Genomic DNA, 27,463 nt, shown 5'->3' with positions numbered 1-27,463 from the left:
ATGCAGTGTGTTTGTCTCTCAAGCCTTGTTGTCTTTAAAACAGACAAACAGCTGAGAGTAACTTCTGTTAATGGACAAAGAGCAACGAAAAAGTTCTGCAAAATATGACAAGGCAGGATGATCAGGTTATAACTAAAAACTACATTCTTAATGTACAGCTGGTGTAAAGAAACAATGGTGACATCTAGTGGTCAAATCATCAACTACAGCACAAGGCTTTAAAACACTTCATGATCATTTATGAGGGATGTAATCTCCAGTGGGAACTAACCTATGCTTGGATTTATGCACAGCTGGTGCAACCCATTGCTGATTTGTTTTTTCTTTTCAAGATTATTTTTCAGCCTTTTTGTCTTTATTGGACAGGGAAAGCTGAGAAGAGACAGAGAATGAAATGACGTGCACCAAATGGTCATGGTCAGGAGTCAAACAAGCATTGAGGCCTCAGTATGTTGGACTCATGCTCTACCAACCGAGTTAAACCAGCGTCCCACCACAGCTTTCATGTTTCATGGCATGCTCTCCACACAGTCTTTCACGTTGCTGTTGGGGGACATTATACCACTCTTAACGCAAAAATTCAAGCAGCTCAGCTTTATTGAATGGTTTGTGAGGTGATCACCAAATCCTCAATTAGTATAATGAGATGTGCCTCCTTTGAATTTTATCAGACACTACAAAAGGATGCCTTTTATGCATATAGAGATGCTGATAGAAATATTTGCAGTGGTCTCTTCATTTTTTCTATAACTTTATATATTTTCTTCTTTCTGATCACTACCTTCAGCTTGTAGAACATACATCAAATCAAGTGAAAAAGGTGCACTTCTTCATGCCGATTACAAATCATTGTTTCTGAAAGTCCCTCTTCCCGCCTGACTTACTGACCAGTTTGACATCTGTGATGACGATGTCATGGCTCACGGCCTTGCACATGTCGTAGACGGTCAATGCCGCAACAGAAACTGCTGTCAAGGACTCCATAAAGATAAAGATAAAGATAAACTTTATTGATCCCCCATGGGGGAAATTTGTGCATTACAGCAGCTCCAGAAAACAGGGGACGAGGAATATACTTATAAAAAATAAAAATACAGGTTAAAAAACCGATCAAACATATTTACATCATTTAAATAAAAATAAAAAATACAATAATGTAAAAAAATACAATAATGTAAAAAAATACAATAATGTACATGTAAAATTACACAGTAACTTGTTATTAACAAAACACACACAATGTGTAGCATGAGGTGGTGATGTTGTTAAACAGTCTGATCAAACAGTCTGACTTCAGATGGGATGAACGACCTGCGGTAGCGCTCTGTCTTGCAGGGTGGGTGTCTGAGTCTGCTGCTGAAGGAGCTGCTCAGGGCCCCCACAGTGTCATGCAGGGGGTGAGAGGGGTTGTCCATGATGGATGTCAGCTTCACTAACAACCTCCTCTCACCCACCTCCTCTACAGAGTCCAGAGGACAGTCCAAGACAGAACTGGCCCTCCTGACCAGTCTGTTCAGTCTCTTCCTGTCTCTCTCTGTGCGCCCTCCTCCCCAGCAGACCACTGCATAGAAAAGTGCAGACGCCACCACAGTGTCATAAAAAGTCTGTAGCAGAGTCCTGCACACTCCAAAGGACCTCAGTCGCCTCAGCAGGTGAAGTCGACATTGGCCCTTCTTGTACAGGACGTCGGTGTTGTGTGACCAGTCCAGTTTGTTGTTGAGGTGAACACCCAGGTATGTGTACTTCTCCACCCTCTCGATGTCCAAGCCCTGGATGTTCACCAGTGCAGTCTGGGGTAACTGCGGAAGTCAATCACCATCTCCTTTGTCTTGCTGGCATTGAGCTGAAGGTAGTTGAGCTCACTCCAGTCGACAAATCTCGACCCCTGTCCTTCCCGTAGTGCGACACGTTGCTGTGATGACCGCAGCGTCCTGCAGCTCATCCAGGTGAGAGGTGACTGAGACGTGGTCCAAGGGGAGCGGGTGGCAGAGTGGGATGAGGACCGAGGTCTGCTGTGTGCGTCAGCTGGTCTTCAGTGGTTTCATTCTGGTGGGTGTTGGAGACGCTTGTGCTTGACCTACTCTGATCACTGACACACCGTCGGAGTTTAAGACTATGGTCTTCACTTGAGCTTTTATTATGGCACAGTCTAACATTGTAGTGCTTTACATTCATTTTGGCATTCATTAGTGTGCAAAAAACAGGCGTTCCTAGAGTCCTGAGTACGTTCTTCTTCAGAACGTTAGGACTCCTGGCTATTGCGTACCTGAGACAGCCTTCATTAATGCTTCTCCTGATATTTGTGCGGGAGGTTGAATTTGAAGTCTTGCTGAAATTGAGACTATCTGCAATCTCAGAGGAGGGAAGAAGTGTTTCACTTTGGATGTTTTCTGTCACATTGGGTGTTTCATTGTTCATTTCTGACCAGGCATGAATTCCCCCACTCATTTGGGTCCTAGAGGAGCAAAAACAGTCTCCTTGTATTGAACGAGTGCAGTGTGGAAGGCACAATAAATCCATTTCTCTCATTTGGACTCTCCTGCTGCCTGAAGCGCACATATGAGGAGCTGTGTCTGCAGAGAGGACTGTGTTGTTTGGAAGCTGGGAAACAACGGGGAAATCTCTCTGGCTGTCTTGTGACATAGGCGGTTGGAATCTGGTACCTGTTGGAAAAAGGAGCATCTGTCAAGGACAATGCTAAAAACAAGAAAGTGTGTATGTAGATGAAGATGTAATACTACTTTAATATGGTAACACCTGATCCTTCTATATATATTTAGATCTAAATGACTTTGTGGTAATAAAGTTGGAATGGAAGTACTTTGATCAGTGTTTTTCATGCAAACAAACTGTTGCAAAAATTACAGCCAGTGTCACATCTGCTGGTTGAAGCGATCTCATTTCACAGCTTTTTGTACCTGTTTGTCATTTAGACCCCAAATTATAGAGCTCAGGTTCAAACATGTAGGAATACGATCAAGATTGTATCTGTCATTGGTTCAATGTACATTTGATTGTCTATATTTCAGTGTGAAAGGGCTGCAAATACAGTGGTATTTACAGAAAATCCTGACTGGGCAGTGATGGAAAAATCTGAGTGTGAGAGGTTTGTACGTACAGCCATGTCACCCACCAATGAGGATCATAAGCCGGTTCTTCATCTTGGAGATATTGAACATTCCTGGAGACGCAAACAGAAGATTGTAACATTTCATGTGGAAGTTTACCCCGACCCCGGTGTGTCTGAAGACAAGTCTACCTGCATGTTGTTTCTTCTTCCTGCCCACTGCTGCTCCGATGATCTGCAGAAGCTCTTCCTCTGATGATCCTGAGCGCAAGAAATCTCTCAAGGACACCTCAGAGTTCCCAAACAAACACACCTGAAAGAAGACAGACAAGGAGGGAAGAGAGGACAATAAATGAAGGCTTAGGTCTAAATTATTAATATGTACAAAAAGCTGTGAGACGGGCTGTAAAGTAATCTTTGAGGGAATCTTTGAAAATGTGCTTTGTCAAAAGTCCTGTTCAGACTCATTTCTGCAACAGCGCGGTAATTAAGCTCAACCGTCATCTTTGTACATTCATATGGATTTGGCGGCAGCTTAATATTGGTGTCCCAGTTTGTGAATTCACATTGTGTTTCAAAAGCACTAGACAGTCCCTCCAGGATATTGCAGACTGTTTGGGGGATTGTTGCGGCTTAAAATGCCTGATTTTGCGGCAGCTTTTCAAAAAAATAAAAATAAAACGTGTGTGGATTAATTTAATCTTAATTTAAAGTCCCGACTGAAATCACTACTTTTAGTTAACAACAAAAAATGTAACAAATGTATACATTATTATAAAACCTTTTCCCTCTATTTAAATAATTATTTCATTATTTAAATGCGTCTTTATTGGTTTATTTTATATTCTGTATATTACTGTCTTTCTTTTCTACTTTCCTTTATGTAGCCTACTGTATGCTATTTAGTTATTTAATCTGTCTTTTACTTGATTTACATTGTGATATTGTTTTTTGTTTACCTGACTGTATATGCGCATTACTCTTCTTGAATAAAGTTAAACAAAAAAAACAAAATAAACGGGTGGATGCAGCCGGTTCGGGAAACGTAAATGACACCACTTCCTTACTGAATGAATCAGACGAAGTAGGAACAAATATCTGCCTACTGTGCGTGCCTACTAAATAGTAGGTACTAAACAGTATGCAGCACGGATAGTAGGTACTGTCTACTGTCTACTGCCTACTGACAGATTGAGTAGGTACTTGGCAATTCTGATACAGCCAGGGAATGAACAAACAACATATAAAAGGAAAGAGAGGAGCTGCCAGGATATGGATCATGACAGTAATGTTGCTTAGTGTTCATAATGGATTAATATCCAGGTATTTTACCTGCTCTTTTGTAAAGTGTCTTGAGATAACATTTGTTATGAAATGGGGCCATGCAAATAAAAGTTTGATTTCTTGATTTTTGCAGAGGAGATGAGGGATCTGGCTCAGTGGTGTTACCTCATCATGAAGCAATTTTATCTATCTCAAGAACTCCTGGCACTTGATTTCCTGATTTCTTCTGTGTGTTGCGTGAATGTGTTTGAGATTCATTGCTGTATGAAGGAACAAACTGTTTTATACTGCATACCCGTACTGCCAGTACTGCCACTATCGTTTCACTTTTTTAATTTGAACAACACCTGCTGGTTCTATTAGAAAAAATAATTCAGGGGCGCTGGTAGCTTAGTGGTTAGTGTGCGACCCTCTTAGGGAGGCTGTATAGTCCTCTAGGTGAGATGAGTCTAAGAAATGGCTGCTCTCAATCCAGACACTGAGCGAGGGGTGGGGATGAGGAGGAGGGGAAGCAGTGCAATGAAGGGACAGCTTTGTTAAAGTGCGCCATCTACTGGACATCTTCTCTCAAAGTTTCAAATGATAGACGTCTATCTCCTGAAATGAATAAGTAAATAAATTACAAATAAGTAAGAATGATCGTTAAGGTTTATTGCTTACTGAAGTTTAATTGGATCAGATGAATCCTCTTTTACAGAAGCTTATTGCAATAACTAGTGAAAATAAAAAATCTTGTGTTTTTCTGAATAAATGAGTTAAGCCTCTAGTTAGTTAATAAAAACGGGGCAGTTTTTTTCCCTCTCAATGAGATATCTAAGTCGTGAATTCAGACGAACGGAAGATTTATATTTTCTCAAGTGAAAGCCATATCTTTGTTTTTCCCTCAAAACACAAACACACACACACACACAGATATGTGTGTAGAAGTGGATAAATCAGAAACTATTCATGTTATTTGATGACAAATTAATCATGTAAATTGTCGACACCAGTAATGTAAAAAAGTGCTTATAATAAAGATAAAGTTGTGTTTTGATTAATGTTGATAATTTAAATTGAATATCTGTATTATAAATTTTAATTACATTTTGTGTAAATCAGTACAATGACCACATGTGGTGTAAAAGCGCTTTGAGTAGTCGGAAGACTAGAAAAGCGCTTTATAAGCTCAAGCCCATTTACCATTTAGATGGCAGTGAACGCTCATCATAATAAGTGCTAAAGAGAGGGTAGACAGTTACAAGGAACAGAGGGTATTATGGTTTAAAAACTACATATTTAATATATAATATTTTATTATTACGAGGCTTCAGAAACTAACCTTTAGTATAAACCTATAAATAAATCAAAGTGGTTTTTAACAAGTAAAATAACTAACTTAAGCTTGTTTAAATGATTTTATTTAAAGACTCAAGAACATCAGTTTAAACATGTTTGAAACATTTTGATATCAACACTCATGTTTCCTGATTTGAACAGATTACTGATATGTGCAGCTGGATTATAAATCAGTTTAGTATACAGCACTTAAAAACAGCAGAGCTGTACAAAATAATAGTTAAGCTCCATGCATTGTAAACCTTTATACAAAAATAACATTATCACTATGAAGACGATCAATAGACATATTTTTAATGTGATTTCAATGAATAACTCAAAATGTACACATTGTTTTGACAGCAAAAATATGTACTGAATGCTATTTCTTTAACAATATCAGCATGAGATGTTCAACTGCAGACCCTAGTAAATACCCTCTCTGCATCGTCAGCGAGCATGTTGAGGAAAAGTTAAGACTTAAAGAGAGGTAAAAGAGAGGCCCATTGCTGCTGGGATTCCAATTATTGGAATGAATCTGGACCCCTCCTCTGCTGCCATTAATGCAACTAAGCTGCCTAATTGAGACAACCACTTCAGTAAAAGTTCAGGAGTTTGATTTACTGTTGCCAGAGGTGACTTGAGGACTTTACTCAATTCCTCATAAGAAACCCCTGAGTATTTTGCCATTCTCTTCAGTGATGGGATGTCAAGACCAAACCCAAATCCATATTGTTTGATAACACCGCCAAGCAAGGCTGTATCAACAGCGACAGAAACACCTGGAACTGGCACAGCTGCTCCAATAGCAGATAGAGTAGCCCAGTATTTGACTTTGGCTTGGAAAGCCTTTTTCTTTTCTTTGATCATGTCCAGACTGATATTGGGCATGGCAAGTAGAAAGGCTTCCTTCTGGAGTTCAGGAAGTTCTTCCTTCAGGGTCTCCACTAACAGAGGGAAATCATACAGTGTCAGGTGAAAGCTGGACACCAAGAAGACCTGAGGAGACTGGAGACCTTGATCCTGAAGACCTGTGTCAGGAAAAATAAGTTATTTTAGGACAGTTTGTTCTCAAAGCAGAAAAACTTCATAATCATTAAAGTAATTTGATCTTAACAGATAATTACTTTAATCCAATAACTGTACTGGTTTGTAGTTTATATATTTTGACATGCTATCAAACATCAAATAGGAGTTCATCACGATTAAACAAGCTGAGTGTGGCTGCATGTTGACAAAGAAACACTGCTCTCAATTAGACGTCTTTAAATAAGGTCATTGTAGTGTAACAGGTTTTTTTGACACAAGTGCTATAGAAATTAATATTAAATACATTTAAATATATATATATATATATATATATATATATATATATATATATACACTATACAAAAAGTAAGTAAATGTGTGTTTTGTAGATTATTCCTTTGTTGTAACAATGCTTCTTGGCAATAGATCTTATGCCGTTGGAAACTCCTAACATCATAGGAGGCAATCTCAATTTAGACAGATATCGAGATGAGATTATGCAACAAGTGACAATCCCATATCTCTACAGTCTCCATGACGACAATGCTCGCCCTCACAGAGCGGGGTTTATCGGAGACTTCCTCCAGAATTTGGGAGTGGATAGCTAGAGAGAGACTGCCTGCCTGCAGTTCTGAGTCTTGAAATGCCATAAATTGTCCAGCTGTCTCAGGAGTCGTTTGAACAGCTTGCATTACAGGTTTAGTTGTGGCAAATAATCCTAGAGCATCGAATTCTCTAATTTTCTTCAACAGTTATTGGGCTCAATTTTGTGAGAAATCTGTCAGTTCCTGAATGTGAGTGTCTTTGTTGTTTCGTAAACTATGGAAATTAACTTTCCAATTTCATTTCAACCGTCATTTTCATAGCTCAATGTATCACATTCATCAATCTATGTTTCTATGTTAATATTAGGCATTAAAGTAGGAAGGAAATAACAGATTGATCCAAGCGTCAACTAAGAGCTCCACCAATTAATAAATCCTTTTGAATTAGTTAATGGTGGTGGTGCATCTTGCATTTGTTAAAACAAAGAAATAATCTACCAAACACAAATGTCCCTACTTTTTGTGCAATGTATATTTATGAGAGAGCGAGAGAGAGAGAATTCATGTCAAAAAACATCATAAGCAGTGAAGTAAAACATTTTATTGTTTGATTTTCGATACATCACCTACCCTGGATGCAGTTGTTCCTGATTTGTGTCAGGGTCCTTTCTTCATTGAAGTCTCTCTGACTTCTTTTCTCGTCACTTATGTTATGGTCAATCTTTGAGCGAACAAAGTAGAACTTCTTCTCCATCTTTTGAATCTCCTTAGCCAGCTTCACATCATTTTCTCTGAAGCGATCATATGAGATGATGATGAAGAAGTCAAACTTTTCAAATCCAACCTTCTTCAGGTACTTAGCAGCAGGATACTTGGTGCTGCCGATACCAGGAAGATCCCAGAATATCACTTTGGGATAGTTTGGATGGGGGTACGGTGTGACCTCCATGGTGGTTTCTACAAAACCAGTAGGAGCAGCTTTCTCATCCTTGTTGTCTATACCTCTAATGGCATTAACAAAGGAGGATTTACCAGAGCCAGTCTCTCCTGTGACAGCAATATTTAGAGGAACATTTTGCTCCTTGTCCAAATATTCCTGGATCTTTGCACGAGCTAAGTGTTGATCATTTTTCTCCAGAGCTTCTTTAATTTTTGTATCTATTTGTTGACGACCAGATTGATTCTCCATAGTGCCTCTTGAAAACTGTAATAAAAGAGATGTTATAAAGTCACTGTAATCCTCTGACGAATAAAAGTGAATGTAAGACTACAATAATAAACATCATGCACAAAGAAAGTATGATGGAAGAAAACACTTAGTAAGTCAAGTACAGCAACACATGAAGCTTTTCTCTGCATAAAGTCAGAGATTCAATTCTGCCAAGACAGGAAGGGGACTGTGTGAAAATAAAAAATAGGAAACTTGATCTTCCCTGCAGGCTGGAGTTGATCTAAGACAAGATTTAACTGTTATCACAGTGCTAAGTACGGCACTGACAAAAAAGACTTTACAATCTGTTAATGAATATAACATCAAACACACAAATGATCTTCAAATATGAATGTTTGTCCCCAACTCACACCAAATACATCTCACAATGAGCAAAGTGCGTGTGTTTATTTATTAATCTGTTTATTTGTCAGGGACATTACATGTAAGCATTGTTAAATCTAATTAAAGTGCAACAGATGTAATGTATCTAGGACTTGTAGACATGGCTAATTTGCAGTCCTTGTTCCGGGTTAGGCTTTGAAGAAATAACACAGATGATACACCAACGCAGTAAAATAGACATACAAACTGACATTTGCAGCAGATAAAGATGCATAAAAACAAACAGTAAAGCAGACATAGACACGCAGATTGAAAATAATTACTAACTAAACACATATTTTATGCTATACTCACCAGATCAAAAGATCACTGTACGAGTTGTTCTCTTTAAGAAATGCAGACGCAAAGAAGCGTAGAAACAGGAGAAAGGTTTATATGTCTTGGTCAGCAACCAATCAAAAGTCCTTCTGTGAGTTCAGGAACACACTTATTTTTAAAGCAGCTGACTTTTAAGAAACATGTTGATTTACAGGAACAGTAGAAGCTGAGAGCTCTCACACCCTCTGCTGGTTAATAAGAGCATGCCACACCCTGAAAAGTAAACAAGCACTAAGATTGTGGTGAAACTTCCTCGTCTCTGAGATGTTGCATGAAGCAGCAGTTTGTATGTCTGATGATTTCAGCAGCTGTTAATTGACTTTAACAGTTTTTTGTTTCTTTCCCACATGTCATCCCCCCCCCCCCCCCCTCTCTCTCTCTCAAATGGCCAACTATATCCACTCTTTTATCACTAAAATAAAGGCATACAAATCCCCAAAATAAACGAATAAAAAAGAACCTGGCTCTAAGCAGCATTTTTTTATGAGGCTCGAACATGTTTCTTTTATATGAACATTTCTCTGTCCAGTGGTTAGCACTGCCACAACATGGGGGAAGAGACTTCTTCTGAACTCTGGGCTTCATCTCTGAATGGAGATAGTCTTAGAAATGGCTGCACTCAATCCAGACACTGAGCGAGGGGTGGGGATGAGGAGGAGGGGAAGCAGTGCAATGAAGGGACAGCTTTGTTAAAGTGCACCATCTACTGGACATCTTCTCTCAAAGTTTCAAATGATAGGCGTCTATCTCTTGAAATAAATTACAAATAAGTAAGAATGATCATTAAGGTTTATTGCTTATTGAAGTTTAATTGGATCAGATGAATCCTCTTTTACAGAAGCTTATTGCAATAACTAGTGAAAATAAAAAATCTTGTGTTTTTCTGAATAAATTAGTTAAGCCTCTAGTTAGTTAATAAAAACGGGGCAGTTTTTTTCCCTCTCAATGAGATATCTACGTCGTTAATTCAGACGAACAGGAAGACTTTTATTTTCTCAAGTGAAATCCATATCATTCTTTATTTTTCCCCTCAAAACACAAACACACACACACACACACACACAGATATGTGTAGAAGTGGATAAATCAGAATTTATTCTTTTTTTTTATGACAAACTGCAGTGAACGCTCATCACAATTACTGCTAAAGAGAGTGTAGAAGGAACAGAGGGTATTGTGGTTTAAAAACTACATATTTAATATATATTATTTTATTATTACGAGGCTTCAGAAAATAACCTTTAGTATAAACCTATAAATAAATCAAAGTGGTTTTTAACATGTAAAATAACTAACTTAAGCTTGTTTAAATTATTTTATTTAAAGACTCAAGAACATCAGTTTAAACATATGAAACATTTTGATATCAACACTCATGTTTCCTGATTTGAACAGATTACTGATGTGTGCAGCTGGATTATAAATCAGTTTAGTATAGAGCACTTAAAAACAGCAGAGCTGTACAAAAATAATAGATATCTGATAGCACTCACTCTTGTTGCCCTGCTTAGAATCTCATCTTTCATGAAAACCAAAAGTTTGTCAATGAAGGTTAAATGAAGACAAATTATCCGTCTGAGTGAAAAAAATAAAAGAGGAAAATAATGATGAATGCTGGTTGGAGCCCTCAATGTGTTTTTGCCTAGGGCCCCAACAGATATTAGTATCGCCACTTGCTATAGTGTTTAACAGTATGTGCAGTGCATTTGAGTACATTTGCACTAAAGCACATGCTTTTATAACAGTTTATTGTGATATGAATTTAAGTTCTACTCCGTAACTAATAACTATTACACATAAATTGATGTCTGAAATTAATATTTGTTACATTCAAGCCATTGCCAAATGAGTTGACACAATGTTGATTAAGCCTATACAGTACATGAGTCCTTGCCGGTGTTACAGTTTAAACAGAATGAGTCTGTGATTGTCAGACATTTGTGTCCTAATGAATTACTCTTGTTTAGCTTTTCATTAAGGACATTAAATAAATATTTTTGACATTATGACAAAACAAAAACTGAACAAAGTGGCATATGTTAGGACACTTTCAGTCGCATTTTTCCAAAAGTTGCCAGTTAACAGGGTCACTTTTTTAACCATAACACCAGAATAGTGATGTTTGTTTATATTTAAAGGAAAATCAATCTCGTTACACCACTGTAGGATAAAAAAGTTTGGTCTTCTGAAAGGGGAGTTTTGGTGGTGACATTACAACCAGATGCAGCACTGTGTTGTAATAAGCGACCGTTTGAATCAGCTACTGTGCAACAGTTGTTGTTTAGCTAAAACACATCATTCAAATTATGCTTTATGATTGATCAAGCACACATGTTTTTATGTGGAAATGTACTGTCGTTATTTAATTATATTTGTTTTGTTTGTCCTTTGTAGATTTGAACAGGGTTTACATCTATGGCAATTCGACATGCTTCAAGATGGCATTGCAAAGAGCACAGCTACACTTTCCATGATGTCAAAGAAACTCAGAAGAATTTGTGTAAAAAGTCTGAAAAAGCACCAAAAGACAAAGAAGCAAAAAGTTGGAGGAGTTAACGTCCTCGTTCACATTGATGAGAGCAAGTTCTGCCATAAACGCAAGGTAAATTTATCTACATGTGTAGTACCCTTCACTAAATATGGGGTCATTCCATGCTAATGCACCCAAAATCAGGATTTTTTCCCAGTTCTCAAAAATCATGTTGAAACTTCTATTGACTTCATTGAACCGTTTACAATCTTAAAGCTGTACTCCTTATTCTAAGTATTATAATAATATTTTTTTTTACCTTCTGAGGTAAATTTCAACATTTTTGTGTATCCGTCCGTCTGTGTATTCAGACCTCACCAATCATTAATTTTAACCAGAATGGTTTGAAACCTGTCCTGAACCTAAGAAAACTTGAAAACATGTTTCTATTACAGTTTTTGTTGCTAAATGTCGACAGTATCCAAATAAAGAATATTTCATTTTCAAAAATGTACATTTTAAATTTCAAATGTTAACTGGCTGTAATAATACATTGAGTGGTTTTATTTAATGAGTAGATATTTATATTGTTTTGACTTCAAGGGTTTCCATCTGTGTGATGTGTAAAGATAGACCATGACAGAGTTTTTTTTTCACTTTAATTGGATAGTCCTAACACAGGTCTACAAATGCTTAGTTACTAATGTCTACTAATAGTCTGTTGATAGTCATCTTTATATATGTTGACAATCAACAGATAGTCAACTACAAATTAGTAGCTTATCCATTGATAACCAATCAACAGAGTATCAACAGTCAGTCATTTGATGAGTGATACTGTTGACTTTCAACTGACAGATTGATTCAGAGTAGTTGACTTAACTTACAAGAAGTTGACAATTTACAGATAGTTAGTTGAAAGTCTATCAATAACCTGTTTAAAAGAATAAGAGAGTTGGAAGACACTTTTTTGTAAAATGTTGTAACAACTTGAAATGCACCTTATAGTCTACTGGCAGTAAGTTGAATGTTTATAACTTGTCTGTTGAAAAAGTTCTGTTGAATATCAACTGATAGCTTGTTGAGTGTCAACAGACGAACTATCAAAATAAATTGTTACCGTATTTTTTCTACAATATACCGGTGCTGCAGCAAATCTGTGCCAAAATTACAACATCAACAAAGAATACTGAAACTGGAAGAGCTATTAGCATGTTGTTTAAATACTTCAAGAAACAATATACACCTTGTTCTTTTTTTTGTAGCATCTATCTGGACTTCTGGAATTTAAAATACTATCGGGTCAGAAAAAATACTTTCCAATTCAGGAAATGGGACCATCCACACAGAGCCTGTGAATGCAGCTGTACTCCTTCACAGTTTTACATTTCCTGTTTGAATCACCCATAGCATGTTGGGAACTGTAGTGCAGAATACAAACACTGAAACATTGAACTTATAATAAATATCATTTTGATGGTAAAACAGAAGAACATCTCCACTTCTCTTTTTTTGTTTGATTCCATAAAGTTCTCATTAAAAGAACAGTACATGTTCCCGGGACAGGAAGGTGATGACTAGTATGCCGTAAGTCTGCAAATAGAGTAACAATAAAGAGTTAAAGCTGAGCAGAACATCCTGAGGTTCAAAGGATTAAAGAGAAGTATTCAAGATGAGCCTTTAATTAGCAGCTCTGCATGACGTTATGTATCCTGGATTACTTTTGGTTTTCAAACTTTTGTCTTCACTTGTGACTCAACAGGAACATCACCATGTTGCACTACCTGATCATGATCTTTGAGAAGAACTACCCGGACACACTGAACATCCAGCAGGACCTCAACAGTGTCCCGGAGGCTGCAAAAGTCAAGTGAGTGTCCCAACTCTTCACTGAAGGGAACATTTTCCCCAGAGCCATGTTTGAGTAGAGACAGGTGTCAACATGTAACCCTTTTAAACCCCCTACATTTAAACATATATAATTTAGTAATCTTAAAACCTGAATGTTAATATTAATTCTGTATTACTGAAAATCAAAAGACCAGGTGTGAATTTTGGATTATTATCTATAATGTATGTGTTATAATAGCAACCAGTTCTGGCCTTCATTTCACTGGTTTCCATTGTGTGCTAGGGCTGGTTTGAGGATGATTTCTTCTTGTCAAGACACTGCATGGATTTTCAGTATCTCAAATCACCTGATTGATGTTAATGAGGCTTTTACTGCCTGGTTCAGTTTGTTTGTAGTCTGTTTCTCCTATGTATTGATTTCAATCATTAGGTGCATCAGGACTATGCTGCGTGAGGATTTAGCTTTTTGAATAAAGTTGTAAGAACACTTGTTAGTTGGATTTAAAAAAAGTTCCTTTCCTCCACATATTTTGGAGTGTTAAACTGAATAAGTCATAAACTAGTGTCATAAAACTTGTAGAAAGCTTCAGTATAAAATAAAGTATCTGATTCATCTTTTTTTCTTTCACTAGTTTGGCGGAGCTGGAAAAAGAGGTGCACAACATGAAAAGTGGGCTGAAGGCTCTGGAGGCGGTGAGTTGTGTGTGTTTGTGTCGTTGCTCCCTCCTGTTGGTTCTTCTGATGTCTGTTCTTATGTTTTTTGGAGCAGAGTGGAGATGGACAGCAGGATGAGGTGTTTAAATGCTGCTGATGTTTAATGCTAACATGGACTGGAAAATGTCATGTTTACAACCACGCACAGAAACACGGCTAATGTTCCTGCACTCTTAAAGACACAGAGAGACACACACAGGGGTTTACTGTGTTTTCAATATTTATATATTTTGACTTTGCATAACTATAAGAACTTGATCATTTGTTGATGATCCTCCCTCACTCTTAAATCCTTGGAGCTCTGCCAGAAGTCAGAATCTGTGACTGGATGAGGGTGCATTAGTGCACATGGCAAGGGAAACCTGCACGTCTGTGAAGGCACCATTAATAGAATAGAATAGAACTAGAATAATAGAATTACTTTATTGATCCCAAACTGGGAAATTGTGGAACAATTATGCTCAAATATACAGTATGTATACACATTTTGTATGTATATACATTTTACATATGTGACATATGCTGCAAGATAGATAACATCTTTTTCAGGGAGGGCCTTATTTCATCCAGACAATGACACACTGCATTCTGAAGCTAAACCGTACTTTCTGTCGTCCCGACCTGTCACCAATTGAAAATGTTTGCCGCATTATGAAACGCAGATTGGACACAAAAGACTCTAAACTGTTGAAGAAAAGTAAAAGATTCCTCTTTAAAAATGACAGAAACTGTTCACCTCAGTTCACCAAAACGCCTACAAAGTGTCTCAACTTTTTTTAAACGTGTTGCTGGCATCAAATAGAAAATGGACACAAGAAGGAAAATGTATTTCAAAATTTCAACATGTGATTTGCTGACTTTGTACTTTTTCTATTAAAAACGGGGGTTCAATGTGTTGAAAATCATCACTTTGGGGTCTTTTGGTTTTATATTTTACGCAACGTACCAACTTTTCAGGAAATGGAAATGTATTTTCAAATGATTCAGTTGACCTGAAATATACACAACCTGAGCCACTAAGTGATTTAACTCAGGTGACCGTGACTATTGAGAAATGTATTGTAACTGTGGCATAAATAGAAGAATCTAATAAACACACAGCATAGAATTTGTCGAAACAATTTGAATATAGAAACATAAAAAACTCATTAGAAAGCTTTTTGAACCTCTACATTTTGGTATTTTTTAGATGAACTCATTTCAATGTGGAGTGTTTTGATACATCACTGCGATAACAAAGCAGTGCCTCTGTCTGTGATTTTGCTCATTTTAGTTCAATCAAAGTATCTGTAAAAGCTTTATATCTATCGGGTTTCTTTTTAAGTTAAGCTCTAGCTATTTTTATTGGATTAGTCTGTTTATAATTTCAGTTCAATCTTAACCAGATCATGCAGAAAACACTCTCCTGCAGCAAGATCATGGCTGCCCCCTAGTGCTCGATGTCACCCAATTCAGTTTTCAGCCACAGGTGGTGTGTTTTCATGGGGTTGAAGGAGATGTCCCTGATTGCTTTATAGAACACAAGAACCCCTATAATCTTAAGTATTTTCTTTTTTTTTAAATCCCACTTTTCTCGTCTGCTCGCCCCCCCCTGCAGGAGCTGCAGTACCAGCAGAGCAGGACGAGGGAACGTGGGGATAAGTTCGTGGCTGTGATCGGAGACTTCATCACCGTGGCCGGCTTCAGCTTCTCTGAACTGGAGGACCAGCTGAGCGAAGCCAAGGACAAGGTAGCTACCTGCATGAGCACCGAGCGATACAGGAAACAGAGCATTTAAAACATGAGACAAGAACATATTGCTAGTTCATATGTCCATGTGGGTGGCTTTGATCTGTCCTCTGTGAGTTGTTGTCACTGCCAAACCCTCATGTCAGACAAAAGAGAGACGAAACGCTGAAGGGAGAAACCCGACCCCAGTGTGATGACTTCAGCAGCGCAGGGGAAACCCAGCCTTGAAAGCTTTCTGTGGATTCCCCCCTCGTCCTGCCTTTGTGTTTGTCTCTGAGTTTAGTCTTTTAAATCCACACTCTCCTTCTTTGTGCACGAGGACATATGGCCTCTTGAACCCTGCTGGCTCATGCACTGAAGTCTGGTAGGAAGCATGTAAGCTGAAGACATCAGTGGGACTGCAGGAACCCCAGAGTGAATACAGTGTTGAAAAGATTCATGTGAGCAGGTTTTTTCGCAGGCCTTCGGGTGCTCTCTTGCACACAGCAGATAACATGCAGTGGTAATAGTAACTCCAACATGATGTTTAGGTTGAGGCTCTTTTTTTCAAAATAGTTTATGCACTGATGAAGAATGCATAAATAGTTTTAAACTCTCTGAAGAACTGGTTCCCAAACTGTCCAAATCATGGATAACTATCCATCATGTAAATGACCACAGAAGATTTTACTAGAAAGTGTTCTGGTCATTGTTTGCAGTTTCACCAGCCCTTCTCAGTGGTGTAGCTAAGTTCAGCCATCATCACATCTCTGTACATTCATATTGATACCACAACGACGTAAGATTGGTGTCCCAGTCTGTGAGTTCACTTTGCATTTCGGGATTGAAGAAGCACAGCAGTGTCAGAGCTCCACATACGCACACAGTCAGACAGACATGCACGCGCACACACACACACACACACACACACACACACACACACACACACACACACACATAAACACACACACACACACACACACACACACACACACACCACACACACACACACCCTGCGCTCACGAATCAAGAGAGCTTGAGCAAGAAAGCAAGAAAGAGAGGGAGAAGGAGTTTCATTCAGACCCTTCACTCTGCTAAATTATTTGTTCAAGGAGGAGTTCGCTGAAAAGTTGGAGGGAAAAATGGGCCTGTTTGGATGTCATGGGAAAAGAACGAGAGAAGGAAGGCTTCTGTAAAACAAAAGAACCTGTGTTCAGCAGCCCAGACTCTAAACACACTCTTTTCCTAACTCCAGTGTGTGTGTGTGTGTGTGTGTGTGTGTGTGTGTGTGTGTGCGTGCGTGCGTGCGTGCGTGCGTGCGTGCGTGCGTGCGTGCGTGCGTGCGTGCGTGCGTGCGTGCGTGTGTGGGCTGACACATTAACTCAGAGCTCTCTGACGCTCTGTTAGGTTTCCAGCAGAATACAAATATGGAAGAGTGGGCGTGCACTCAATGTTTTAGTTCTAAGTTGAGAAGGATGACTAAACAGAGCAAGCAGTGCAATGCAGCTAATAAAGCTCCATGGCAACCAATGTGTGTGTATTTGTAGGAGAAAAACACACACACACACCCACACACCCTCACCAGACACTACTACATACATTACAAAGGATTACAGATGTCCAAGGTCATGGGGGTTATTGGGACAGAGGTTTCTAGAGGAGAGAAGGGATTTTCTCTCTGATCCACAGAGATGGGTCGGGTTTATCTCTCGCACCCTCATCTCTTCACGTTCACAAACAATTCAGTGCAAGATTCAGTCTTCAGTCTGAAACAAAACAACTACATTGCAATCTAAAAAAGGCAACACTTTGAAAAACTAAAGTGCACTAGTAATCGTGCCAAAAATAAAGTCCACAGATATTGAACATTTTGTAAAAGAGACACGTTTGTTGAGATTCAGCGTCTGGTGTGTATCTCTATACAATGCACCTCCTCACTCACCCTCCTCTTGTTCTGACCCAGCTCAGTTCTGTTCCCCAGATTGTGATAATTTCGGCCATACAGAGGTGGAATAGAGCCTATTGAAACTATACATGTTTCAATAGACTCATTGAAACATGTACAAACAGCACTGGAGTACAGACACGCTGTATTCTCAATTAGCACAATTAGCGGTGCATTTAACTTTTTGCATATGTGCTTTGTGAATTAGACACTCATTTTTGCACAGGCTGAGCAAGCACAAAAGCCATACATCCTTTTCTAAATTAGGCCCTCAAACTTATTGGTGCAATCAATGGAGTCGCCCCCCAGTGGACATTAATGAGAGTGCAGGTTGAAGGCAATTATACTTTATCCTTATTTGTTAAGGCAAAAGTCTGTTTCCACCTTCATATACAATCTACAATGCTGCTTTGGAATTTAAAGTCTCAAATTTGACTTCCACAACAAAGGAGTATCTGGCTGATCTTTTTTAACCATGTAACCAAAAGAAATAAATGTCTCCTTGAGCGTTGGAAATACTCGCTCAAACCTGTTTCAGTTGAAAACTGTAGATTCTTTAATGCTGGTGCATCTTACCAACGCTCTGCACAAACTGATCTTACTACAGGCTCTCCTTGTATTTCATTTGCAGCGCAGCACAAAGTTATTTCCCATGTGCCCACTTTCATTAAACCTAGCCTCTCACAACTGCCAGTCCATGACACTAACACCGTGACAACATCACTGAGCTTTTTGTTTCATGCATTTAATACACTGCCACAACAAAGCTGGGGAGGGAAGTCTATTTAAAGACTGGCTTGTCTCATGCTGAAGTTGTGTATGGAGGAGTAGGAATCAGACTAAACCAGAAGTGACTATTTGATCTCTAAATTTCTGAATTTCTGAGGGCCAGCCTCCGAGGGCTGGATTATAAAACTAATCTACTTCATTTTATCTATAAATTGATGCGATTAAGTTTCTTTGTTTTCCCTCAAGAACATGTTTATTAAGTTCCCACATGCAGAGCATTGACAAAACCTCGGATGGTTGGTGAGATTACAGCACTATTAATCAAAGATTTAATCTAAAACAGCCTGTAAGAAAGTTTGTGGTTTTTAACAACTTAAAGCTCCTGTGAGGAGTTGTGAAACAGACTGAGATACAGATGCCTTTAAACGTGACAGAAACGCAAACAAGACCATAAGCTGCAAGACTGATCATTTTTGTTATTTTAGATGCTTGTTACCACTGCCGCCTGCCAGGTGTCAGATAGTGAGTTCAACACAGTGCAGAAACTGTTAATCACAACAACATGATCACTCCTTACACATGTGCAGGACAGAATCAACAAAGAGATAAGAGTCAGCACTTTGTCTACAGGGGGCGCCAAAATCCCCAAGAACCTGAAGTTCATCACAGGAGCTTTAAAATTAAAGAACATTATATTGTCAGTGTATGATAAACAAATACAAACACAGTAACTTGTGAGTATCTTAGTGTAGATAGCACAGGATTGATACACTCATCCCTATGAATAATCCTCTCATAGTGCCACAGAGTTTGTAAATCGTAAATGGACTTGTAGAGCGCTTTTCTAGTCTTCTGACTACTCAAAGCACTTTTGCACTGCAGGTCACACCTACACATTCACACTCTGATTGTAAAGTGTCCATTAGTATTAACTAATCCCATTCATACACATTCATACGCCGCAGACAAAGTGGCTGCAGGAGCTTGGGATCGCACCCCCAAACTTCCGGTTTAGAGACGACCGACTACCAGCTGAGCCAGACCCAGAGGGGACGAGAGGAAACACATTTGACCAGAACACACATAATTACAGGAGGGAGAGGGATGATGGTGGTGGTAGCCATGGTGACCAGCCCATAATGACAGGATGATTGTGTAGCCTCAGAAAAAAAAAACAATCCCATCTCCTCCGTATCTCAACACAAGAAGTTGAAACAGTTTACTCCCCCAGCTAAAAACTACAGTGATGGGATGTTTTCTGTAACATACCCAGAGAGGGCAGGCCTTAAAGTACAGCAGATATTCATGTTTTCTTACTACGGCTGTTTTATGTGAGGATGATGATGGCCTTAAGAGTGGATAATTATACACCAGCAAAAATACATTCACAGCAGTTTTCTCTATATTGATCAAAGTGGATTTTTGTCACAATTCATTATGTTCGAGTTCATATTCATATTTAATAATACTCCTGTTTAAGGATTTTGGGATGAGGTCAACTTAAAGAAACCACACCTTCCATTAATTGAATTTAAAAATATACATTTTTAACATGTTTCTAAGAATGATGCGATACTCGATTGAGCTAAAAAGCCACAAAAGTCCACAGGGTGATAAATGCAAAAGTAGTCTCTCCAACAAAGAGTTGGTTTCAACTAATTAGTAGAACCAGCTTGTTGATTAATCAGACCTGGCCGTGTATCTTTGGCTGTCTCAAAGCAGATACTAATGTACTCCCTTCTACATAAACAAACAGTAGCCCACTGATCCCACTGTTAGTATGCTGTTAGCAACAAACTGAATTACTGACCACATTATGTTTCTCCAGTTCAAGCTACGTTGGATAAGCTAGCATCAAGCTAGCCCGACCTTAGTGAATGTGACGTCATATTTAGTCAGAATAGTATGAAAGTATATGGTTTCTGACACAGCCTTCTTCTATGTCTGTATCTGCTCTGTGTGATACTCATTTCAGTAGCACTGATGATTGTCAAGACGTTTTTTATTTACCTTTTTGTTCTGTGAGCACCTTTTGTTCTCACCATTCCTGTCCTCATTAAAGAGACTATTTTTACATTCATGTCAGTCAGTGGTCTTTTAGCCCAGTCGAGTTGGTGTGCAGGGGATCTCCTCTGCCATTTTCTTTTCACATTATTGTGAATAATGATTACATTTACAACAGGTTAAACATAACGACATCCTTTTGGCAACAGAGAGGACACTCAGTTCTGTTTTCTGCTGAATGCTGCAGTATGAAGCTGTATGTGTGCAGGAATGTAGAGTAGGTTTGACTGCAGGCGTCGTCCTGGCACAGAGCACCGGACAGCTTGGACTGAACAGGGGGGACATACGGTGCTCAAATCATGCAGTCAGGCTCCCATCTTCTGCTTGTGTGTGTGTCTGCATGTGTGCTGCTGCAGTCCTAGATCACACAACATTAAACATGCATTCAAGCTAAGGAATTTGGGCAAGGATGGATACTCTTTTAAATATAGGAACAAGCAATGAAAGACCAGTGTTACTGCAGAGAATGCAAGACAATCAAAAATTCTTTATTGTTTTTTTATCCATTTGTTCTAGGCTTGCTTTTAGTCACTTCCTATCAAAGTGTAAAAATGTTGAACATGGTCTCTGTCTCCGCACAGTTTACCAAATCGCTGAAGCACTTTGGGGAAGAAGAAGGGAGGATGCAGCCTGATGAGTTCTTCGGGATCTTCGACACCTTCTTGCAGTCGTTTTGTGAAGCACGGCAGGACCTGGAGAACATGCAGCGACGTAAAGATGAGGAGGAGAGGAGGTCACGAATGGAGGCCATGGTGAGAGACACATTTTGATAATGATTAGAGCAAATGTCCTCGTGATTCCCATGATGGAACTCCCTCAAAAACACTGTATTTCACGCACATGGACACGTTTTTAAGAGCTAGCTGTGCATGCTCTGATAAGCTCAATGACAATCCAGTTGAAGCCGTTTTACCTTTCTGCAGGACGCCCCTGTGTTTCCTGTGAACCAAAACATGTCTTAGTCATATAATAATAGCCAGAACAATGATCTTTTTTTTTTGTTCCAACCAAGTGGATTTGAGGCCCAAAACAAACATTTTACTAACAAAACAAAACCGTCACTATTTGGTAAGGTTTAGGTAAAGATCATGGTATGGGCTTGAATAATAACCAATAGTCCTACTACATCCATATCCAAATACAGACACACTTATAACATCCATCTGAGAAGATCTTTGCTGTTGGACATAATTTATGCATAATATCTGTATTTTAGAAATGTTTGCATGAAGTCATTATTGTCCCTTTTTCAAAGTCTGGTGGTCAACAGCTCAAATTGCTGATCTTCAATACGATACAGAATGGTACGGCCAATATAATGTGATATGATACGGTACAGTACTTTAGGACAAGGTACGGTACAATTAAATAGGATACCATACACTTTATTGTTTTAAATCCATCTAAATTTAAACAGATTGAACCATCTCTATGTGATATAATATGTTTTTAGGGACTCTCTTTCCACCACCACTCCTCTAAAGTGTCTGCCTGTGTCCCCTGACTTCCTGTTCTTTAATTTTCCAGCTCAAGGAGCAGAGGGAACGGGAACGGCGGGCCAAGAAGAGCGGGGCCTCAGACGAGGTCGGCGGGGAGTTTGACGACCTAGTGTCGGCTTTACGTTCCGGTGAGGTCTTCGACAAGGACCTTAACAAATTCAAGCGTAACCGCAAGCGCTCTGTCAACCAGCTGGTGGAGGGCGGGGGCCGCGAACGAGCTGTCACCAAGGTCAACTACTAGGTCGAGGAATGGAAGGACAAAAACTAAAAACACTTAACACCTAAATTCTATTGAGGTGTTTGACACCTTTAGTCCAGGTTCTCGAGTGGTGACCTTTGACATAGGAGAGGCTGTACATAAAGGCTGGACATGTGGCGATATGTATGGACAGTAGCGCCACTTTGAAGGATGCAACACTCTCCTCTGATTTGGTCTTGTAAAGCTGTTTCCAACCTGTTTGTCCTGGGTGTTGTTTGATCTCATGAGCTGGATGAAGGACACTTGTGATTGGTTGATGGATGGATGGACGGACAGACAGACCACTGTGACGCACTATCCCATATCTTTTGACCCTATCCTTTTAACACTGTGTTCAAACTTCCAGCTCTCCATCACCCCTTCTTTTTCACTGCTCTTTATATCTTACAAACCTTTCTCCGTTTCTCAGTAACTTCCTCGGGGCTTGATCAGCCCATTCTCTGTGTATCTGGTTCTAGAGACACATAGGATGTTCAAATCCACCAGTCACGCTGTAAATAGATTCCAGGCCAAGAGAAAGGATTGGGAAGAAAAAGTATATCTGGAAAAAGAAGGTGGGGAGCTACGGGAACTAAGCCATTACCTCCACGGCCATGGTGGTTCCCGGGACGAGAGACACTCCAGCATCAGTGTTGGTGGATATTCATGAACTACCTTTCCCAGAATGCTTTGCAAGCTTCTGAAAGCGTGAGGAAGGGCACCACAACAGTGCTTCATAACAGAGGATTTATCCCAACCTGGCCTCTTGAAATGCACAGCATTCACAAGTAGGGAGTTATTTCAGAGGACACAAAATGAAAAAAAAAAAACAGCCTCTCTCATCTTGTTCCACCCGACAACACGATGACTGTGCCACCAGGTTTTAGCCTCACCTACACTCTCCAATGGTTTCAACATTGTTCTGAGAGAAACACAAATGTAAATGTATTAACAAAAAAACATACTGCAATTAGGCGTTGATATATATTTATATTCAGATGCAGACAAGCTAATTGCAAAGATGTAGAGGGTTTTTTTTATGTTTTCATGGCATTTGGGGGTTTTGTACACACGATGCATTATTTGTTGGTGTTGCAAGTTCACATTGCTGTTGAAGTGAATTTCTATACATTTTGCGCTTTATGTAAAATAGATAATTGCTTGACCTTTTCTCACCAGTATGTGTTGTTTGCACTGTAGATTTTCTGACAAAACTTCACACTCAGTGGTTCCCACAGGCTGGTCTCGTCGACAAAGTCCTCTCTGTACTTAAAATACCTTTATGTGTAAAAGATAATGAAGGAATGCCACATGAAAATTAAAACATAAAGGCATATTCGGCGGTTTGTTTACAGTGCTCTCACTGCTCAGCTGTCTGCTTGCATCTGAATGTGTTTTCTGATTCATCTGCTGCAACCACTATGCAGACCAGAGGGTGCGAAAATGATGCTGCATAACGGTTCCCATCCATTGTATCTATAGGATCTTTTCCACTGGTGCTAAAACTTGTGGTTTATGTAAAGCCATTAGTCCACTTTAGGATTTAAACCAGGGATTTATTGCTAAAATTCAGCCTCATTACATACATTTCTGTGTTTTTATTTGAGCTGGCATTGTGATTTCAGACCACACTTTGTAATCAGTATGTTACAACAGAGCACTTAAAGGGTGTACACAGTGTACAAATGATTACATGGAAATGTTAAGGGTTCTTTGATGGTTGTAAGTTTGAAGAAAAAAAAAACAGAAGTGTGCCCATAGAGCATCAGAAGGATTTAAATTGGGTTATGAAGAGTCGGCCGTTCACCATATTCACATGGCAGCCATTTTTTTCTGGCAGCTAGCTCAGGATGGGAAGCTCAAATTCTGCTATCGGAAGGAAACTGTTGTATTGCTGTGTATATATTTCAAAGTAGAAAAACATGGATTTAAGATTTATCAGTAACTGAAGTGATAATGGTGGTAGAAACAGAGATACAGGGATATCAGAACATATAGCCTATTAGCTAGCATTGGACAGCAGCTAGCAGCATTCAACAACAAACAGTGTAACGTGTGTAGCTGTTAGCTGAAGTGGTTGAATGCTAATGTGAGCTGTTGTCCAACAGAAGCTAATGTGTAATTATTTATATATATATATATATATATATATATATATATATATATATATATAAATTATATTTGAAGATTGCTCGGTATTCCCTCGGATTGTCACTGCCCGCTGTCTTTTTAGTTGCTAAACTTTATAAGAGCATTAAAAGGAAAAAGGAAAATTGTAGCTTCCCACCATTATACGACTTCCTATGTGCCACCAAGCAGTTTATTGTGTCAGAATTTGAGCTTCAGTGTGTGTATGGTAAATGCAGATAGTCTCTTCTTGTCAGTTTTTAAGGGTGATGAGGAAGCAGATAGGTTCACACTCCATTAAATGAGGAAGGAAGTGCGATTAATATGCTACGTTTGAAAATGCATCTGCATCATCTGCATATAAAGAGTTGGAAGGCAAAGAGTTGGAATATCATACATGGTTACATCTCTTTTTGTTTTTTAAATAACCCATGTCATTCAAGGTTGTTAGTGAGCTCCAGAGACCAGGAGTAGAGTTTTAAGATTGGATTTGGTCTTTTTCAGAGCAAAGGGACAAAAAAAAGAAACACCCTGTTAAATCTCCTTTGTTGGCTCAAGACGTGAGAAGTAAAAAAGGAATAATTTAGTTATATTTGGTATGATTATAACCAAACACGAGATACTTGTGCCCTTATTGTGTGTGGATGTATCAAGTGTGAGGCCCCTGATGTAGTCTGTAAAAACAAAGAGGTTAAAGGTTTTTCTCACAGTGACAATTACAGTTAACACTTGTCTCCTTTCCTCGGATTAAATCAGATCAATGACCCCACAGCACTTGAACCAATGAGCACTTGGTGTACAATTAAAGAAGTACATTTCCAAAAAGATTCATTCTTATGTCATTCAACAAACTGAACCTTTACTCTACACAAATTTCTGAATGCCACACAAATCTCCACAGTAGTGAAGGCTATCCCAGTTGGTCTCTGATATGATTTGATCCAACACATTTTTGTTTCACCTTTAAGTGCCTCTGTACCCGTTTTCACACACGTATCATTCCTATTATTGTGTCAAGTGCTTGTGGCTTTCCCAAAAAAATAGTGTTTTCCAGAAGCTGACAGTTTGAATCGGCCTAATTGGCGCCACCTTGTGGCTGCAGATGGTGCACTGTGTCAACACCTACTTCTCCTGAGTGTTAACACGAGGTGCCAGTTGACCTGAACGTTAGGTAAAATGACTCACTCACTTCATTTTTCCATGAACTGTAACTTCACAGAGAACCATCATCCTACCAGGAGGTTATTTCTTAGATTTTTCTGAAGTAGAGAAAAGCTAATGTAAGGTTAAAAAGGTGAGAAGTGTGCAGAGAGGATCTTTGAATCTTTGAAGAGATTAATTGGTAAACCAAAAAGATTTAAACATTCAGACACTTTAAAAAATCTAAAAAGCCCCTTATATCTTAAGGGGAAGAGGACGTTTGATTGCCTATTCTTGAACCAACGTCTCATGTATTTTTGAGCTGTTCTATTTCCTAACCTCTGCTCCTTTGTCTTTCAAGTAAATCCAAGTAAGTATTTCAGACTTTGGCAGACCCTTCACACTCTTAATCCAGAGCTTTAACCTGTAGTGTAGTGCAGACTATTTACTGAGGGGTATTGCAACATTGTCAGTATTATTACATGTTTATGTTGTTACATGTATGGATGTTTATTTGGCCATTGACTGGCTGATTGGAGTGTACAGATGGAAATCAGAGGAATGAAATTAGTAGCTTGTTCATTGCACTTTTATTATGGGACATTTCCATTTGCAGCGCCATTATGAGGGGCTCAGATCCCTCCTAACTTGAGAAGGGTGCAACGGAAGAGCGGTGCAGAAAAACACGGTGTGAAGAAGAGGAGGGAGATAAAGGGCAAGTGAGCTTGGACGCTCCGGCTGGGCCGCTGTAAACACATTAATATTCAGTCTGTATGGATGGCAGAGGTGGGACTTTTGAGGACACAAAGAGGTGACACTTGTTTGAAACAGACACCTATATGTGTGTGTGTGTGTGTTTGTGTTACCTCCTCAGATGTGTCAGGGGGGAAAAAGGTAATGTTGTCACACTAACACATTTCTATGAAATCATGCACTTGGCGTCGACCTGCATGCCTAAACAACGTGCACAAAGAGTGACGTGTTGACTTTCACCTTTTAATAGAAAATCGTTCGAAAAATGGAACACACCTGTTACACAACAGTTTGTACCGCCTGAGAAAAAGTTGCACCCACTTTTAGAGGTTGTACCATGGTGAGGAGTCAGTATTTTTATGGTTGGAAAAATAAGAATCCTCCACTGAAAAATGTACAGTTGGATAAAAAAGCATTTTGTACACGCTTGATGTTTGAGATGACATTAAAAAAGATAAAAACATTGAGGAATGTTCCATTTTCCTGTAAATTGTACCTCTATTTATTTGCCTTATTTAGTTTGCTATATTTTGTATGTACACACAGCATTACAATAAAATGTTATATTAAAAAATATGAATAATTCAACTGTGGTCCATGTATGATGGATAGTTTTGAGACTTGTATAAGAATGCAAATCTTTTTCTTTTTTCATTTCTATAATTTTATTTTTGTTTTGTATTTTTTCTCACCCTGTGTCTTTGGTAGGGTTACAATAAACTTTTGTCCCTTAAAACTCATGTTTTTTTTCCTCTTCATTATCTGTTATCTACAACTCTTTGGTACACAGATGTAGGCCTACATAACTTTAGGAATCTAATTTGTAATCTAATCTCATGCTGACATTAGTCCTACTCGTCATTTTACTGAGAAAAAATCATAATATTGATGAATATAATGGATGAAGTTGTTACTCAAGTATAAATCTCTACACGGTTTGCTGCTTTATAGTTTTCAGATGTTTTATAGAACAAATGCTGGACTGATGTGACATTTATAACTAAATTAATGAAAAAGTATTCTTTCATTATCTACATAGAAAAATGAACAT

At 38.8% G+C, this 27,463-nt stretch overlaps 2 protein-coding genes and 1 long non-coding RNA gene across 3 annotated transcripts in view; 1 reads left to right on the top strand and 2 right to left on the bottom strand.

The window, feature by feature from the left end:
• The window catches only part of daam2 (dishevelled associated activator of morphogenesis 2), a 161,217-nt gene extending 134,065 nt beyond the window's left edge, over positions 1–27,152 (top strand). The window contains exons 23-27 of the mRNA XM_065966666.1: positions 13,408–13,515; positions 14,129–14,189; positions 15,808–15,939; positions 21,237–21,407; positions 22,183–27,152. Of these exons, the coding sequence (XP_065822738.1) occupies positions 13,408–13,515; positions 14,129–14,189; positions 15,808–15,939; positions 21,237–21,407; positions 22,183–22,395 (685 nt within the window). The 3' untranslated portion in view covers positions 22,396–27,152. The remainder of the gene's footprint in view (positions 1–13,407; positions 13,516–14,128; positions 14,190–15,807; positions 15,940–21,236; positions 21,408–22,182) is intronic.
• LOC109989715 (uncharacterized) lies at positions 2,115–3,559 on the bottom strand. Its single transcript, XR_002278201.3, has 3 exons — positions 3,260–3,559; positions 3,119–3,181; positions 2,115–2,663 (listed from the first exon to the last, which is right to left on the bottom strand). It is a non-coding gene; the product is annotated as an uncharacterized lncRNA (long non-coding RNA).
• Positions 5,279–9,223, bottom strand: LOC109989722 (interferon-inducible GTPase 5-like). Its single transcript, XM_065966672.1, has 3 exons — positions 9,152–9,223; positions 7,873–8,446; positions 5,279–6,699 (listed from the first exon to the last, which is right to left on the bottom strand). Exons 2-3 carry the CDS (start codon positions 8,429–8,431, stop codon positions 6,149–6,151), a joined length of 1,110 nt encoding a protein of 369 aa, XP_065822744.1. The 5' UTR covers positions 8,432–8,446; positions 9,152–9,223; the 3' UTR covers positions 5,279–6,148.
• Positions 27,153–27,463: the final 311 nt, after the last annotated feature.

This window comes from Labrus bergylta, chromosome 18, assembly GCF_963930695.1.
Source record: "Labrus bergylta chromosome 18, fLabBer1.1, whole genome shotgun sequence".
NCBI classification, from domain to species: domain Eukaryota; kingdom Metazoa; phylum Chordata; class Actinopteri; order Labriformes; family Labridae; genus Labrus; species Labrus bergylta.
Note: the sequence above shows the minus strand (reverse complement) of the source record. Positions and strands in the feature narration are given on the sequence as shown.